The following is a 16,801-nucleotide window of genomic DNA, read 5'->3' as shown; positions in this document are numbered from 1 at the left end:
TGGTTTTGGAGGAAAAATGCTGATAATTCTTGAAAGGCTTCGGATAAAAACATATTTCTTTTTCCTAAATAGTCTTGAATATACAGGCACCTCAAAAATGCTGAAAAAAAAGGAAACGAAATTTATCAAAAAGATCTCCTTTGAAGGGTGGAGACATACCTTAAACGAGTTTATGTTAATTAGTCACATCAGTGCCATTTTAGCTGTGGCAAAGTACTTTCATCTTGACGCAGAGTTCGCGTATGAAAGGGACAGGAGCCTGACTGTCATAGGATTTTTATGAAAAATCTGTATTGTCTAAAAAAAGCACACTGTATAATGAAGTATAGAAGAGGAAAATATGCTTCACACTCTTTGTGCATTTTTTCTTTAGTGCAAGAGATATAATAAAATTCTCAGGAGGGTTGTGTATTTTATATTTACAGCAGCGTGGGAGAAATGCAATGAAAGATCAATACATAGTAGTAGCTGAAAAAAAAAATGAAAAAAGTAAGAAGTTGGAAGAAGTGCTTATTTCATCACTGGATGTAAGTTAAACAAAACAACAAAAATGGTTCAAACGCTGCATAGGGACAGTGATAAGTAAAAGTTCCCTCACAATTTTTACACATTACAACTGCAATACTTTGAAGCCGCTCTGAGAAATGGGACAAATACATTCTAGCAATTGTCACAGGGCTCAGCAAACTGCCTTACATATTATCCTGTCATGTAGCTAATTATTAGGTTTCTAAATACTAACAAACCACCTCTATGCCAATAAAAATAAACTTTAATTCAAACACGTGCTAAGTGTGTCTAACGAGGATATTATTGCTTGTACACTCCTAAAAGTAAGTTTCACAACAGAAAGAGTAAGTAAACTACTCGGAAATATGCAAGGTAATACAGTGAGAACTAATACAGTAAGACAATAAAGACCGGATGCTCACCACTTGTCTCAAAAGAAATCTACGCCTAATGACTCTCTTCACATCTCGAAGGTTGATCCTGATGTGTGGCCACTGGAAAGATGGTGTGCAAACTATTATGCAAGGCTTTAATAGCATCGAAGTGAAACGTAGCTCCTCCTTGAATATGTCCAATGTCACAGCTAAGAGCGTACCATTAAAGGGGAGAGAAATGGAAAATATCAACAAAGGAAAAACAAAAGTTAGGGGCTCTAGTGGCATCCTTACATGCTGCTACTAATAATGATTGAAGGAAGAGCACTGTCCCTCAAGCGGAAAAAGTGTCATGTAACACTTTTCTCGTTTAAGAGACTGTAGTAACCCCAAAGTAACTTTGAGGTTACTATAGCGTCTTTTGTTTTTACGATATGAAAGCCCAGAGGATTTAGAGCCAAGCAAATGAACTGTTAAGTCCCATACAAGTTCACTCATCAGAAGGAACTAAACGTAACGAAGAAGCTGCCAAATTTATGTTGTAGTATATGTGCTAGTAAATAGAATTTTAAAAGCAATTCTTATTTGTACCCAAATATTTTTTTTTTGTATACACCAATTTCTTCATCGGTAAACAAAACATCACCATACCCCTACCACTTAGGATTAAGCTGTGGGTGAGGGTGGAAAAAGGTGTTCTGGAGCAAAAGACGGTAAGTGCTGATAGGGACCACCATTATACAGCAAATATGAGAGAAGTGCCCATGATGTGCACTTTATGAATAACAGCAGCAGAAGTGTTCAAAGCTAAATCAGCACTGATCTGCTGGCCAAGATAATATGGCCCTTGCTATTTATAGTCATTGGGATGGCGACAGAGATACGAAATTAATTTTATTGCAATAGCAATTATTATATGAGCACTCCAGGCACAATTTTACTGCCACCGTTGGCATGACATTCCGTATATGCACAGGCATCCATATATATACAAATGCCATAAAGAAAAATAATCCTTAAAGGGACACTAAAGAGAAACAATGAATTGGTTTAGATTGATAAAGTGTGCTCAGAGAACTCTTGTGTAGTTTATTTCACCACCATAGGTTTATTATTAGAGGAGAAAACCAAGTTCAAAGTTTCATTTTTAAATTTCGCGCCAAACTTTGTAATTCATGACGTAGAAGATTTCAAAGAGCGTTTAACGTATTTTTGCGCCACTGGTTCGACGAAATTTCCACAAACTCAATATGTCGAGTCTCTGGCCCCCTCAGAGGACAATGTACTTCGATTTAACCGATTAGGAACTATGTAGGCCCAAGCAGGCGCCATCAAAAATATGCGACGTCACGGCAAATGGTGCGGGAATTCCAAGGTGGCGTCGCCACCTGTATATTCTTGTACGTTTTCTCGCTTATTAAGCGTCTTCTCGACGCAAGCGCGGTGTTTTTGGTATTGTGGAAAACTACTTTACAAATGCGGAAAAAATTGTTTTGCTCTTCAGTGCCCCTTTAAAGGGACACTAAAGAGCAAAACGATTTTTCTCATATTAGTAAAGTACGCTTTCACGATACCAAAAACACCACGCTTGCTGCGAGAAGACTCTTAGTAAGCGAGAAAACGTGCAAAAACAAACTGTGGGTGGCAATGCCACCTTGAAGTTTCCGCACCATTCGCCGTAACGTCACATTTTGATGGCGCCTACTAGGAACTACATAGCTCCTAATTGGTAAAAATGAAGTACATTGTCCTCTGAGGGGGCCATAGACTTAACATACCAAGTTTGGGGTAATTTTGTTGAGCCAATGGTGCCAAAATAGAATAAATACACTTTGAAATCCGTGACGTCCTGCGGGGAGATTTCGGCGCGAAATTTAAAAATGAAACTTTGAACATTCTTGGAAACATTTCGGCGCGCACACAAAAGACGAAAACGAAAGGCGAGAAGACAAACGGACACGAACTCACAACTAAGTTTATTGAAGGAAGTACACGAAATATATAACCCAGGGTTTCTCCTCTATTAGTAAACCTATGATGGTGAAATTAACGACATTAGAGTTTTCAGAGCACAATTTATCGATTCAAACCGATTCACTGTTTCTCTTTAGTTTAAGAAAATTTGTCTGAAGCGCTTGAAAACTGGGTCTGAAGCATGATGAGACGCTTCAGACAATTCAGCCACAAGCTCATAGACTCTCTTCTATGTAAACGGCAAGTTATTTATAAACATCTTTTAGAGTTGGTGATGCATAGGTCTCCGAGCTACTTCAGCTGTCGCAGAGGCTTGTTCACTAAATGCCTGCAAGATGGCTCAAAGAGCCTAGGGAGCGGCTTAGTGCGGCCGTTGAGAAGGGGAACCATCGTTGGTTCCCTTTCTCTATGGTGCAGCCTCACGGGCCCGATTTTGAAAGCAATCTGCGAAGCGACGAGCTCTCGTACACATGCCAGCAGTGTTCTAATTGCGTCTTGGCTATACTGAATTGCATGGTGGCTCTGCTGAATGTTTTCGCATACACACCGGCAGCGTTCCGTGGCACTGAATGCGATATACTGTCATCACGGTCACCCTGTAGCCACCATGTTGGAGCACCAGCATCATAGGGCACTGCATGTGTTATGTCAAAGTGCAAGTCATCTTATATTTTACGACCTCAAGTGCTCTGCCCACAGGAGCTGCTTGCCATCAACAATCCCTTTATACACACAGCGTCATAGTCATTGAGTCTCTCTCTTCATACAGGTCTGGCCACGCCACAGCACACCTGCTTACTAAGTAAGCTCATGTTTGCTACAATTCGTATAGCTCCTAAAGCTGCTAGCCTTAGCGGTGAAACTGGAAGTTTTTTTTTTTTTTATTTAACTAGGACGGATACGAAGGCCAGGCACAGCACTTTTGTGGAAGTAGCTTTTTAATTCCAGTTTTAAGAGTGACTGTAGGAAGCCTACAGTTGGATATTGCTGAGCGCCAAGTTTAATTATTCTGAAAATGTCACTTAAGTAGCAGTGTTGTTAACAATTTTCATGATGCTGTGCCATTTGATTACCATTTATTGTATTCTTCAGACTACAGACTGCAAACTACACAAGTTTAAAAGTGACGAATACTATGCCTTCACCTCATGCAATAAGTAGGAACAACATGCAGTGCCCACAAATTGTCAATGTGAGAATTTCAACAAAATGAGAGAAAAACAAAACCCATCAACAATGGGAAAGACAGTGAGATGGAAATAGTAAGTCTCTTACAGGTTCCACATTGTTGAAAGGCTGAAAGTATAGCCTTAGGGAAGTAAGCAGCACCAATCCAGGGTTGATCACCAGAGGCGATATTTTGTTGGCTTTTGTTTCCAGGACAATGCTCTCATACAAATCCTCCAAGCTGAGCAAGAGAAAAAAAATTCATAGCTTGAAGGATATGAACTCCTTCGTGAGAGAGAGAGATAATAGAGAGCTTTAGACTTTGCATCTTTTGAGTATCCCAAAAGATATTTGCATTCCTGAAGCACCACATCCTGCTTACACACTTTTGGAAACCGGTTTGGGTTCTTTTGTATGCTTGGTGGTTTGTGTCCCTAACTTTGGGTACGCAAAACCTAAATCTCTGATACGTTTAGAACAGCAGCAAATTGGGCAAGTTAATTAAGATTCATGAATGAGACCAGTAAAAAGCCCAATGACAAAGAGAGCGAGATGACAAACGTTGTGGCTTATTTGTTGTCTTGCTCTCTCTGTCGCTGCTTCTAGCCATGAGAAGAGTAATAGCTACATACACAAAGGAAATCTGCTCTACCTTTTAGTGGGTTATAAGTTAAAAAATATACTATATACTTAAGTAAAAATACTATGTGATGATAATTTCTTCATCAACATCAGTTGTTTCATGGTGCCATAGCCTGTTTCAAAAATCAGCAAGTCTTCAAGCTTCACCAAAACTGTGAACAACTCATGGACTCTTGGTCTCCCCCCCAAAATTTATCTGCAATGGCACTCAAATAATGCAGCCCCCTTACAAGTTGAAATCTTGCACGCATCTACACAAGAACACACACAAGTCCATGTTAGCTGCTGTTTCAGATGTTTCGTCAGTGTATCCGCTAATTCATCAACCTTATCTCCGAATTACATCAAGAAAAGCCATGCTTTAAGCATAGGCATGCTTCAAGCATAAAGAACAAGAGTTAGTAGCAGTGAGATTGTATGCATTCTAAAGTCTTTACACTGATTTCAAGGAATGAGCTAGTCTGCAAACTACAAACTTGCACGCCATTCCACTTTGTAAATGTGGATGACCAGCAAAGCATAGCATAGCAAAGCATAGGGCACAGAGTTAATTAACATGGCAGAGGCCAGTTTGGTATCAAACGCCAGGTTGTGAATGTGCCCGTCAGCATTCAAACCACAGTGTAGAGTCTACCGCGATATAACGACACACCGCCATCGAGGCTATGAGTAGGCTTCACCATGTGGGAAAACCAGCTTACAAAGACCAAGCTACACCCATCCCCCTAAAATCGGCTTCACTTCTAAACAGAAATGCATTGCTGGCAAGAGATTTTTTCCAGGAGCAATATAAGCCGTCATATCAAAATATGAAGGACCTTTTTTTTTATTATTTTATTGTTTCCTGTTGCCCAGAGGCACCCGCTGGCACTGTTGACATTCTCATTTCTGTTCCCTTCAACTTTCCTCATAGGGACATTGCTTTTCGAAAATACAAGGCATTTATATGGTTCTGATATATTCACACTTTGCAAATGTGGGTTAACACACTTGCCTTCAGAGCGCCCGGGTACAAACCCCAGTGCCAATAACAGTATTTTCTGCTCTAATGCATGAATTTCTTGTGCCACTCCATAGAGGACATCAGGGGCCACTCCACAGAGGGCATCATGCTCCAAAATGTTTCGATACACATTAGTTCTTCCAATAGAGGACACTAGGTGTTTTTGCTTGTGGACTACGGATTTGCGCTAGCCATATGCAGCTTCAAGCTACACAAGACCACATTAAAAAGAAGTAACAAAGTTGAACCTCTGTCGTGTCAACCTGTCTTCTGCCCCATGTAGATATCACTGGCAATTTATTGTTTTAGAGGCTTTTACAATAAGAAACACCTTCACCATGAAGGATTATGAACAAGATCAACTTGAAATGTATTTGGCACAGTCAAGTAATGCATACTGATGTACTGTGCCAAGCTATACAGTGATCTCTTCGACTGCTTATCTTTCTTTCTATAGCTGTTAGCACTATATATTTGCCTGCCATGTACTTGACATGGAGGCAAGAAAAAATTACATGTACGCAAGAAGAGTTCCTATGGACCAAGCTGTCTATATCGACATGACAAAACCTGGCAGTTATTGCATGAAATGCCCGTCATTGAAGTGCTTAAGCTTGTTATCTGCACCTGGAAGACACTACAGGCCCACTACATGATCAAATTTAAGCTCATAGTGTTGTCAGCTTCACATGTGGACCACAGAAAAAAGTTTATCGTCCTGCTCCTACGTTTCCAACGAAAAACGTTATAAATATATTCACCAGCTTCGGTCAAAGGAAATTCTTGACTGCCAAGATAAAACCATTGCAGCAATCTACACAGGAAAAAGAAAAATGCAACATATGTAGTGTACCAATGTGTACCAATTGTACATGTAGATTCCCCTCCAGAGCTCCTGGTATATCTCATCATGTTTTAACATATTGACATTCATTATTTATCACATCACAATTACTGGCAAAGTAAGATCAAAGACCCAATGATCACAGTGAGTCACTGTTATGAATGGCTCGAGTTTGGCCAGCTAGGATTCTACAAAGTGCACTGAAGCCCATGACCATTTTTACATTCCACTATTAATGTTCATTGAAGAAAATGCCAATGTATAAAACTTATTACACCATAATTACGAGCAGTGTGAGGTCCAAAACTTACTTATTGCAACAAGTCACTGTAATGAGGAGCTCTAGTACGGTCAGGTGGAATTCTCCAAAGCACACTTAAGCACATGACCATTTCTGCGTGCCACTAGCCATCACAATGCAGCTACAGCAGCAAGGAATCAAACCAGCAATTTTAAGGTCAGAAGAAAATAAAAGCCTTTGAGCCACAGTGGCAGTCGAAAGGCTTGGCCATATTTTGATGACATTAGTCAGAACCAATATATGTAATAATAAAGAGGCAAAGGCAGGAATGTGTCATGCATAAACCTCTAATGCAACTGCTACTTATAAAGTGCTATGAAGGATTCTTTTTGCAAAATTTCCTGCTAGTCTGACAAACTTATATACTGCAATGCACAGCGCCAATTGCTGACATGCACACATGCAGAGGCATGGATGTGTGTAGTACACAGATGAAACCTGGCCAGGCTGCATGCATTTTGCATGCTGCAATAGGAGTGCTCTGACTGTAAGTGCAAGAAAGAAATGTTTATCGTTAGCAAAATTAATTGAACATCTTGTTCTCTGACACACAACGAAAAGTTTAGTCACCTGAGGTAGAAGCATTATAAATAATTTCTGTGCAGTAGTGTTCTATTGCTTCATTACCATTTACCGTATTTTCCCAGACTATAATCACACTTTACTAATATAAAACTTTAGAAATAGAAATTTTGCAGACTGCGTATTATCGATGGATCTGTACTATCAATTATTTTATTTTTTTTAATGTCCGAAGAACAATTGAGGTAAACAAGTTCACAATGCACCTTCAGCTCCTTCCTGCACTAAAACGTAGTGAAATCACTTGTGCAGTGATCACACTGCGAATGAGCAATATTTCCATCCCACATAGGCAGCTCGAGATAAGCAAACTGCATGCAATTTGTAAAGTGGTTGCTTTTAAGTGCTTTGAGTGTATGTGCAAAACATCATTGTGATGTATAGGTAAATGCCTGGTATATTCATCTTCATCAGCTTATTCGATGTCCACTGCAGGACAACGGCCTCTCCCAATGATCTCCAATTTACCCTGTCCTGTGTGAGCCGATTTCATATAGTTCCCGTGAATTTCTTAATTTCATCAACCAACCTAACTCTCTGCCAGCCTCAACCTCGACACAACTTCGTAAATGCACAAAACACAAGAAGTGCGCTGACCTTCGCTTGTTTATTTTTTTTTTCAGAATCCGAACTTTATTATTAAAAGCTGAGTGAAGTTACAAGCATTTGGTATACAGGAGGACGTCCCATAGTCAAGAGACTGCATCGGGACCTCCTCTATCTTTACAACACATCGATTAACACATCGATCAACAGACACAACAGTGCTGTCTCTCGCGTCTTCACTTCGTCCCATTTGATGTGCTGCTCTGTTTTGATGCACAAACACAGTTGCAATGGCACCAAAATGATGCAAGGCATTCACGACATCTCTTAAGCTCACTGTATACATATCGTGCGTGCCCAAGAACTGAAGTCCAATTGAGCAGTTGTGAAAGAATATGACGTTGATGAAAACAGTGTTGTCATATGGGCTACTTCTCTAGAATACCTGAAGGAAATGCCTGCGTGGAAAGCACGACATCAGCTTGGGCAAAGCCTGACAAAAATTTCTGCCAGTCTACTGTGCACTGGCTCATGCCTGTAGCCTATATGGTGCATGCAGACTACTATCTAAAGAAACTTATTTTGTTTTTATTTTAGACCCATATTCACACTTACAGGCTCTGCATTGGATGTGGGCTATAGTCTGGAAAATATGGTACACCTGTGCAATACAGTCACAAACGGTTGCAAAGCTTTTGCACCGATACAGACAACACTGGCATAGCACACACCAGAGTGGGCACTAAGCACAGGACATTTAATGTGTGCACCATTATCAGAAGCAGATATGATTGGCCCAGTGCTTGAGAAGAAAAATACTGTGGCATGCACACTCTTTTTTGATTTCATCTTAACCCCCCACCTTCCCTTCCCCGCTTGCTTTTAGCTTTGACAAATCCCTGCAACTCTGCTCATACTTGACGGATTCGAAAAATTTTTGCAGCAATCGATTCATGAGGCGATAGGCTCTGACAGTGAGGTCATTCTATGATTACCTGGCAGTGTGCTGCATAGCCCCTTCAAAGAAATGTTTCGCCATATTTGTTAAATGAATAAACTATCATGCTGTTAGTCACAATATTATTGCAGGAGTTTTCAAGAAAATAACATGAGCAGGAAAATGAAACAAAAGCAAGTGCAAGCAACAAAAGTGTACTCATGACAAGATACAAGTATCAGAATTACCATGGAATCATGTTCCGGTGGTGACAGTGTTGATGCCCTTGAGAGCTAGGGATTTAGGAATATAGAAAGAAGAAATGAGAGGCAATACAAGACATAACTTCAAAGTAGCATTTCTAAGCTTTTAATGTGGCTTTACAGTAAAATTTGGTTGATTCCAGCAGCAGGTCATATTAACTAGATGATTAGTATGACGCAAAAACAAAGGTGATGCACAGTGGAAATACATAGCAGTTAAAATGACTATCAGGCAACACTTAGAAAAAAATACATCAACAAACAGTACATAACTTAGAACTTGAAGGCACAAAATATAGAAGATTTCTGCAAAACACAGGATGAGCATTTACTATAAAATGAAAGTTTTTATTAGACATGTGTAAATATTAGACGTCAGTTAGATGGTAGAACAACATGTTAAAGGTACAATAAATGAAAATGTACTAAATAGGTCTAGATTGATAAAATATTGTTTGTGAACTAAATTACAATTAATTTCAATCACAACTTCATTATTAGAGAATTAAGGTCCCATCTCCATTTTAAGATTTGTGCCAAAACTGCAGCACTGTTTTGTCCGCATAATGTCGCGAATTTCTAAGTATACCTATTTTGTGCTTTAGTCACGTTAGCTAAATAAAAGTTCCTAAAACCTGTCATATAGAACACAATGCAATACATTTTCACTCGTACTGAGGTCCTAGCAAACATCGTACAAATCTATGACATCATGGCGTGCTGGTGTGGGAATTTCCAAGGCAGCTATGTGACCAGTCTTATTTTTCTGTGCCCTTTCCGCCCTAATGAGTGTCTTCCCGCAAAATCACGGCAAATGCAGGATGGACATCAAAGGTTATACCCTCGGTTATGACACTTTGTTCACCTTTATGAAGATGATAGCACAATAGAAGTTTTGGTTTTAGTTTTTCTAGCAAAGGAACTCGTGTGCTTCTTTGGCAGAGGATTGTTGCAGTTTTTCTCCAAAATGCTGTTTCTGGAGCCGGATGGCACAAAGAACCACTCAGAGCACAAGCTGACACAATTGACGCGATTGTTCCAGCACTGCATTCCTGTCATGTCGCCTAGATTCCTTGAACAGGCAGACCCCGCTTATTTGCTAAACTGATTGCAAGGCAACCTTAGTTTATTTGAAGATTCCTTAATTAGCCTTGTAATTACAGTCAAACCCACCTATATTGAACTCGGGCATAGGTCGGCATAAAGTGTGGAGCTCACTCAGACTCGGACTCACCAAAATTTTCCTCGACTGGACTCACTAAACTTTTTCTCAACCAGATTCACTTGGACTCGCTCACCAAAATATTGATCATTTGGACTCATTCAGACTCGGACCCAGGACTCGATCTGAGTCTGTGTGAGTCTGAGTGAGTCAACTCATGAGTCCGTTAGTGTATAATTAGCTTTTTCGACCAAGGTGTCAATGCTCTTTAACACCAATATCTCACATAATCAGTGCCCTACTAGGCGCCTTTTGATCTGGTATCTTCAAATACGAGTTATCAGTGGTTGCAATCTAGAAAAGGACCTTTTTATTGAAAAAAAAGAGATGATTCACACAAAATATTTTTATCAAGAACTTCCTGTGAAGGAGTTTGCCAGGGGATTGGGAGGGGGGGGGGGGGTAAAGGTGCCCCACTTCCCTCCGCCTTCGTAACTCATGCCTCGCGCCTCTGATGAATAAAGATTGAGCTGGCTTATGAACGCTAGTGTGTTGAATTATGTGAGTATAAATGTGAGCCGACATAAGGCTGAAGTTGTGATGAAGTTGAGTAGGTAGGACCATAGGTCGGCAAGAAATGCTGAGACTCACTCATGAAATATATTTTTGGGCTTGGGGCTCACTCGGAGTCAGACTAACCAAAATTTTTCTCAACCGGACTCACTCGGGCTCCAATTCACCAAAATATCACTCACCCTGGCTCACGGCTCGATCTGAGTGAGTCTGTGTGAGTCTACTCATGAGTGAGTTTGCCGATCTATGAACTCGGGTAAATTGAGTTATCCTTTATTTCGAACTATTTTAGAACCTAACAACGTCAATGTATGTTAAAATGTACAGTTACACCGAAGAAAAATAGTTATAACGCTTCATACATCGAACATCGGGCAGCATGAAAAACCCCGAGAAGTTGGCTTTCCCTCACAAGAAGACAGCTTTTTCTGGACAAAGGGGGCTTTCCAGCATGCATTCTAGAACGCGAGTGGTACAAATAGAAATTACTGCTTGCCCCCCACGTGCCTTCTCCTCCCTGTCGCACCCACTGGCCCATCGTGCATGGTCGCCGTTTCCTTCTCCGTGATTCTCCGCTCCCTTTGTTTACATGAATGAAAGGAGGTTCTTCTGTGAAACGGAAGAACCTGCTGCTCTCCACAGAGCTGGCAATGATCAATACAGTCGAACGTGGAGAAAAGAAGTCTGATATCGCCGTGGCATACAGCATTTCAAAAAGCACACTGAATACGATATTCAAGGACAAGGCCATCAAGGTGGACTAGAGGCTTCCGGCACCCGCCCCTACATGTAACCCGCACCCCCCCCCCCAACTACCCAATAAGCGGGAAGAAAAAAAAAAAAAAACTCATATTGCCGTGAAGCCGCCTTCCTTGCATTATCGTGAAGCGATGCCGTGAAGCCAACTTGCACACCAATATTTGCTTTGAAAATGTCAGTAAATTCTTAAAAATTTTTTATATCTAATTATACAATATATGAAAGTAATTCCCCCCCCCCCCCTTTTTTTCGAGTTCGATATATGAGGGTTCGAATGCAATGAATTTAGAGTACATGCATCGCTTGAGGAACTGAAGCCAAGGAGCACTTTTACAGAAGAATACGTGTTAACAGAAATCCGGCATTCAGCGGCAGTTTCAGAATATTACATAACAGTAGCAAGATGCACTAAAATTCCAGTTTGCACTTATCACCATCTTAGGTGCTGAGAAGCATTATCTTATGACATGACTATCACTGAGTGCAAACATGAACTGACATCAGCATGCGCAGTTCACTCACTAGTTTGTTAAAAAAGGAAACCCCAAAGGTAGCATGGCTTTGCAAAGAGCTAAGACAATGCCTGTGCACCACTTACCTGTGAGAGACATCTAAATGTTTGATTGATACTAAGCAGTCCTTCGCCCCTCTCTCTCTCTCCCATACAGACAAAAGGCAAGTTACAACCCTCTCCTGCATCTCCACAGAGTACAAATTAAAGAATCATTATGTGGAAAAAATACTAAACCATGAGGTTTGGTGTAGTTAAAATGAGAGATTGTGTGAATTCTACTTTTATACCAGTGCCTTTTTTTACTGTTACAGTAAAACCTCGTTAATTCAAAGTCACTGGGACTGTGAAAAACTTTCGAATTAAGCGGGTTTTCGAATTAGCGAAACATACAAAAAGCGGGATGCAAGGAACTTTGAATTACTGAAAGTAATCAGAGGTGGTCGTTTGGCCTTCTAGTTTGTGGCTCCAAGGGTTGTTTTCCAGCAATACCCGGTCCCATTTTTGCCGCGAACTCGGGAAAACGGCAGGCCTCTCTGCTATCAGCGCAAAAAAAAGAAAAGAAAAAAAGTAGTCTCGTGGTCAGCTGAAATGCGTGCCTGCGGAAAAGAAGGCGTGCTTCACTACAGCACAGTGGTGACACGCAAGCAACATGTCACCTGCTCCTCGCAGCCTCAGCGCGTCATGATGCGACCATTCGCCCATTCTTTCTGGTAAAATAAAGAATATGATAATGGCGAGTGTGACAGAATCCGCAATGTGTTCTGGCTGAAAAACATGATCATTGAAGTTTTCATTCAGTTTTCGAATTAGGCGTTACAGGCAAGAACTCCGCCAGCAGTGCAAGTGCGGAAATTGCCGAAGCAACCGCCAATCGGAGGTTCGCATACATCATGAATTCCGTCAGACCGTCCTTTATTATCTTTGTTCTCCCAAAAAGAATGGGTAAATCGTGACGTGCTGACGTTGCGAGAAGCATGCGACATGCTACCCGCGTGTCAACGCAGTGTTGCAGTGAAGCACGTCTTTTCTGCAGGCGCACGTTTTTAGCTGACCACGAGACCGTGTTTTCTTTTTTTTTTGCGCTAGCAGCAGCGAGGCTGGGTTGCTTCAACTGTCACTTATAATATCACTACACTGCATTGCCCTGTGGCTCCTAAGGGCCGTGGCTTCCGCGGATTTGCGGCGAAGTCGGGATCGGGAATAGGCACATGGCGCCCAAAGTTTTCAAATTAACCGGGCTGGCGCTGACCGCCGCTTCAAATTATCCACTCAGATTTGCATTGCAAAATACGGGACCACAAAAACCCTTCGAATTATGCGGGATTTCGAAATAACCGAGTTCGAATTAACGAGGTTTTGCTGTATTTGTCTAAGACATATGCCCTATCATAGGCGTGCGCAGAGGGGAGGGGGGGCAGGGAAGGCGGCCGCCCCCCCAAATCATCTAAGAGGGGGGGTGCAAAATCTGCCCCGTACATTGACCCTTCTAGTCACCTAAGAGGTGGGAGGGGGGGGGGGGCGCAAAATCTGCCCCATACATGGACTTTTTAGGGTGGGGGGCACTGCGATGAACCTTCGCCCCCCCCTAATGAGGAACCCTGTGCACGCCTATGTGCCCTATAACTAGGGGTGTGCGAATATTCGAAAGCTTCGAATATTTGTCGAATATTACATTCGAAATATTCGTATTCGATTCGAAACTCGTGTATTCGAAAAGTTGCGAATATTTGATAACTTCGAATATTCGAAAAATTCGAATATGCGATTCGATTATCATGCATAAAATAACTCGTTGCCCACATTTCTGCTGCGTTCGTATAGCTAAAAACGTTGCCGAGAGGAGCGATACACATCGTAAGTACACGGAGCCACGATATCTGCCTGCAACGAGCGCCCCAATACGTATGATTTATTGCTGGTGCATCTCCGATGTGCAGCGCTGTTGGCGATCATGTAACCGTACATTTTCAATATTATGCGGCCGTAACGTGCCGCACTACCACTCGTTCACTACGCGGGACCACTTCTGAAGAAAGACAGTGACCCATGTGACTGGTGGCGGACTGTAGGCACCTTCAGATACCCCAGTCTGGCAAAGCTTTGCCCCATGTACCTCCCTATACCAGCCACTTCTGTTCCTAGCGACAGTAGGATTGGGTGTGTTGGTATAACATGACAAAGAGCGCTCTGTCTCGTCTCTTCTATCCCCTCCGGTCGTTTGCGCTGTTAAGCACTCTTTGTCTGTTCCTAGCGAGCGTGCCTTTTCAGTGGCAGGGAGGGGGGGTTGTCTCTGTTAGAAGGAAGCGCCCGCTGCCTGATCATGTGGAGCAACTCATATTTCTTCATGATAACATCTAGTCATTACTTCATTGTGCCGTGATATTTGCTTGCGTTGTGATGTGCATTGTGCTACCTGGACATTGTGTTCTGGAGATAGCAGTGTATGTTTTGTTGCCAGTCAAGCTGTTAATGTTCTTTTTTTTTTTCAAATAGCTACATGTTAAATAAAATATTGTTACTGTGGAGGCATTTTTCCTTTGATATTCGATATTCGATTCGATATTCGAAGGTGGATATTCGTATTCAATTCGTATTCAAAAAATTTGACATTCGCACACCCCTACCTATAACATTTTTGCAACTTTCTTTCACTTTCTAGCCATTTCTATGTCCTGCCAATGCTGCAGCTTACTCATGTTTCTTCATGCACATTCTTTTCACAATTTTTTGTTACTCTAAGTCCATGCTTTCGTCTCTACAAGATCATTTTAGTTGAATAATTTTAGACCTTCTATTCAAGTGAAACCTTTAGCAAACAGGGTCCCAAATGTTTCATAAGAAAATATGTAAAATGTGAAGCCTTACTTGAGAAATGTGCATGAGGCATTCATCAATGCTTCCATACACCAGTGAGAACAAGAAGGACACCTTTTCCTGAAATACATGGACATTTCAACACTGTGAACTCCCGATTATCATACAGAACCAAAGGTAAATGAAGGCAAACACCACGACCGTAAAGTGCAGAAATTTGCTTCACATTGAAGAGATGAGGGAATAGTCATTAGTGAGCGATGCACCTGCTTTATGATGGCATGCTTCTTGTGTTCAGTGTAGCCATTAATTTACATTACACAGTGGCCTCTGTTTTCATTCCAACAGCTTTAAAGGAAGATTTTGCACTTTGTTCTTTTTGAGAATTCACAAGATCAGATGTTTTCTTGACCAACATCAAAAACTTCACATCAGTTTTATTCAGTTTCTTAAGATTTAGTTTCCAACAGGCATTGAGACCAGCCATCCCTGCAGCATCTCAGTTGTTCTAAGACAAGGTGTATACAGGGTGTTTTTTTCTTAGACAATGCAGATTCTTTATAAAAATTCTGTGCCAGTGAGGACCCTGTCGTCTTCGCAAACAAACTATATATGTTGAAGTGGAAAAACTTTGCTGCACCTAAAGTTACGCTGAACTGAGTAATTAACAAAACTCATTAATTATATTTTTAATCATTTACATGAGGGCAGTTGTTTATCTTGAAAAGTTGTAGGATGTGACAATTTATGACATACCCATTTTTTAAAAATTGCAATATACACACGTAATTTGAGATTAATCACCGAAATTCAAGGCCCCGATCACGGCGATACTGAAAGTGAGCATGCTGGCGACGGTTGAGTTATGTCAGACCGGAAGTTCACGTGACAAACCTTGAAAAAAGGCGCGAAAAACGGCAAGTCGTCTCAAATACACAAGTGGACAGCTGCTTATTCTTTGCGTTTGGTGTGTAGTGCAACAAGGGGGCAAGAAGCTACGTCCATGTGTCAGCACACGTCATGACCTTGAGCACTTTCTTTTCTTGTTTTCTTCAAACGTGCAGCTCACTTGCACAATTATCCCAAGCACGCTGGTGTAATTCTATAGTGTACTTCTAGCATGCACTATAGAGCACACCGCAGCGGCCGCAGTAACTCTGCAGCTCACGATGCTCAAATCAGCCAATGGCAGTGTCCATGTGCTTTTGGGTATGTTACGCAGTATTTTGGGTATGTGGCATCATTTGTCAAGAGAAGAGTGTGCGATTTCTAGTTGACTTTGAAATTTAACTGTAAATCCAATGCCATGTACTGTGCTATAATGATGGCTGACATGTTTCCAAGGGCCTCGAATACTGATCGGCAGCATTTTCTGACCATGTTCAAAAAGAGTTGTAGGGCCTCTAAAGAATAACCATTCTTGCATCAAATGCCTTTGGTAAAAATTGGTTTTAGATATATTTACGAAAATGTATTCCGCAAAATATAAGTACTCAGAGGATAAAGTGTGCAGCACCTAGGTTTCAAGTAAAAATGCGTATGTCAAATTCCACTGGGTGATTTAAAGCAATATTTTCTCCTTTCCTGGAGACAGGACACCGACATGGTGTTTTTTTTAGACAATACAGATGTTTTATAAAAATTCTATGACAGTCAGGCTCCTGTTGTTTTCGCACATGAACTCTATGTTGAAGCGGAAATACTTTTCCGCAGCTAAAATGATACTGACACGACTAATTAACAAAATTTCGTTAATTAACTTTTTATTATTGACTAGAGGAGAGTTGTTTATATTAGAAAGTTGTAGTGCAGGCCAATTTATGGCATACCCATTTT

The 16,801-nt window shown here is 41.1% G+C and overlaps 1 protein-coding gene across 2 annotated transcripts in view; it reads right to left on the bottom strand.

The window, feature by feature from the left end:
* Positions 1-16,801, bottom strand: part of LOC119372590 (protein FAN) — a 91,628-nt gene that overhangs the window by 60,546 nt on the left and 14,281 nt on the right. Inside the window, exons 6-10 of one of the 2 annotated variants that reach the window (XM_037643070.2) lie at positions 15,017-15,085; positions 9,129-9,173; positions 6,432-6,484; positions 4,134-4,266; positions 933-1,004 (exon numbers count right to left, since the gene is read on the bottom strand). In XM_037643070.2, the coding sequence (XP_037498998.1) occupies positions 933-1,004; positions 4,134-4,266; positions 6,432-6,484; positions 9,129-9,173; positions 15,017-15,085 (372 nt within the window). The remainder of the gene's footprint in view (positions 1-932; positions 1,005-4,133; positions 4,267-6,431; positions 6,485-9,128; positions 9,174-15,016; positions 15,086-16,801) is intronic. The other variant, XM_037643077.2, reaches the window with a different exon arrangement.

Source organism: Rhipicephalus sanguineus, chromosome 1 (assembly GCF_013339695.2).
Source record: "Rhipicephalus sanguineus isolate Rsan-2018 chromosome 1, BIME_Rsan_1.4, whole genome shotgun sequence".
Classification (NCBI taxonomy): Eukaryota; Metazoa; Arthropoda; class Arachnida; order Ixodida; family Ixodidae; genus Rhipicephalus; species Rhipicephalus sanguineus.
The sequence above is the reverse complement of the archived record's forward strand: the minus strand, read 5'-3'. Positions and strand labels throughout refer to the sequence as shown.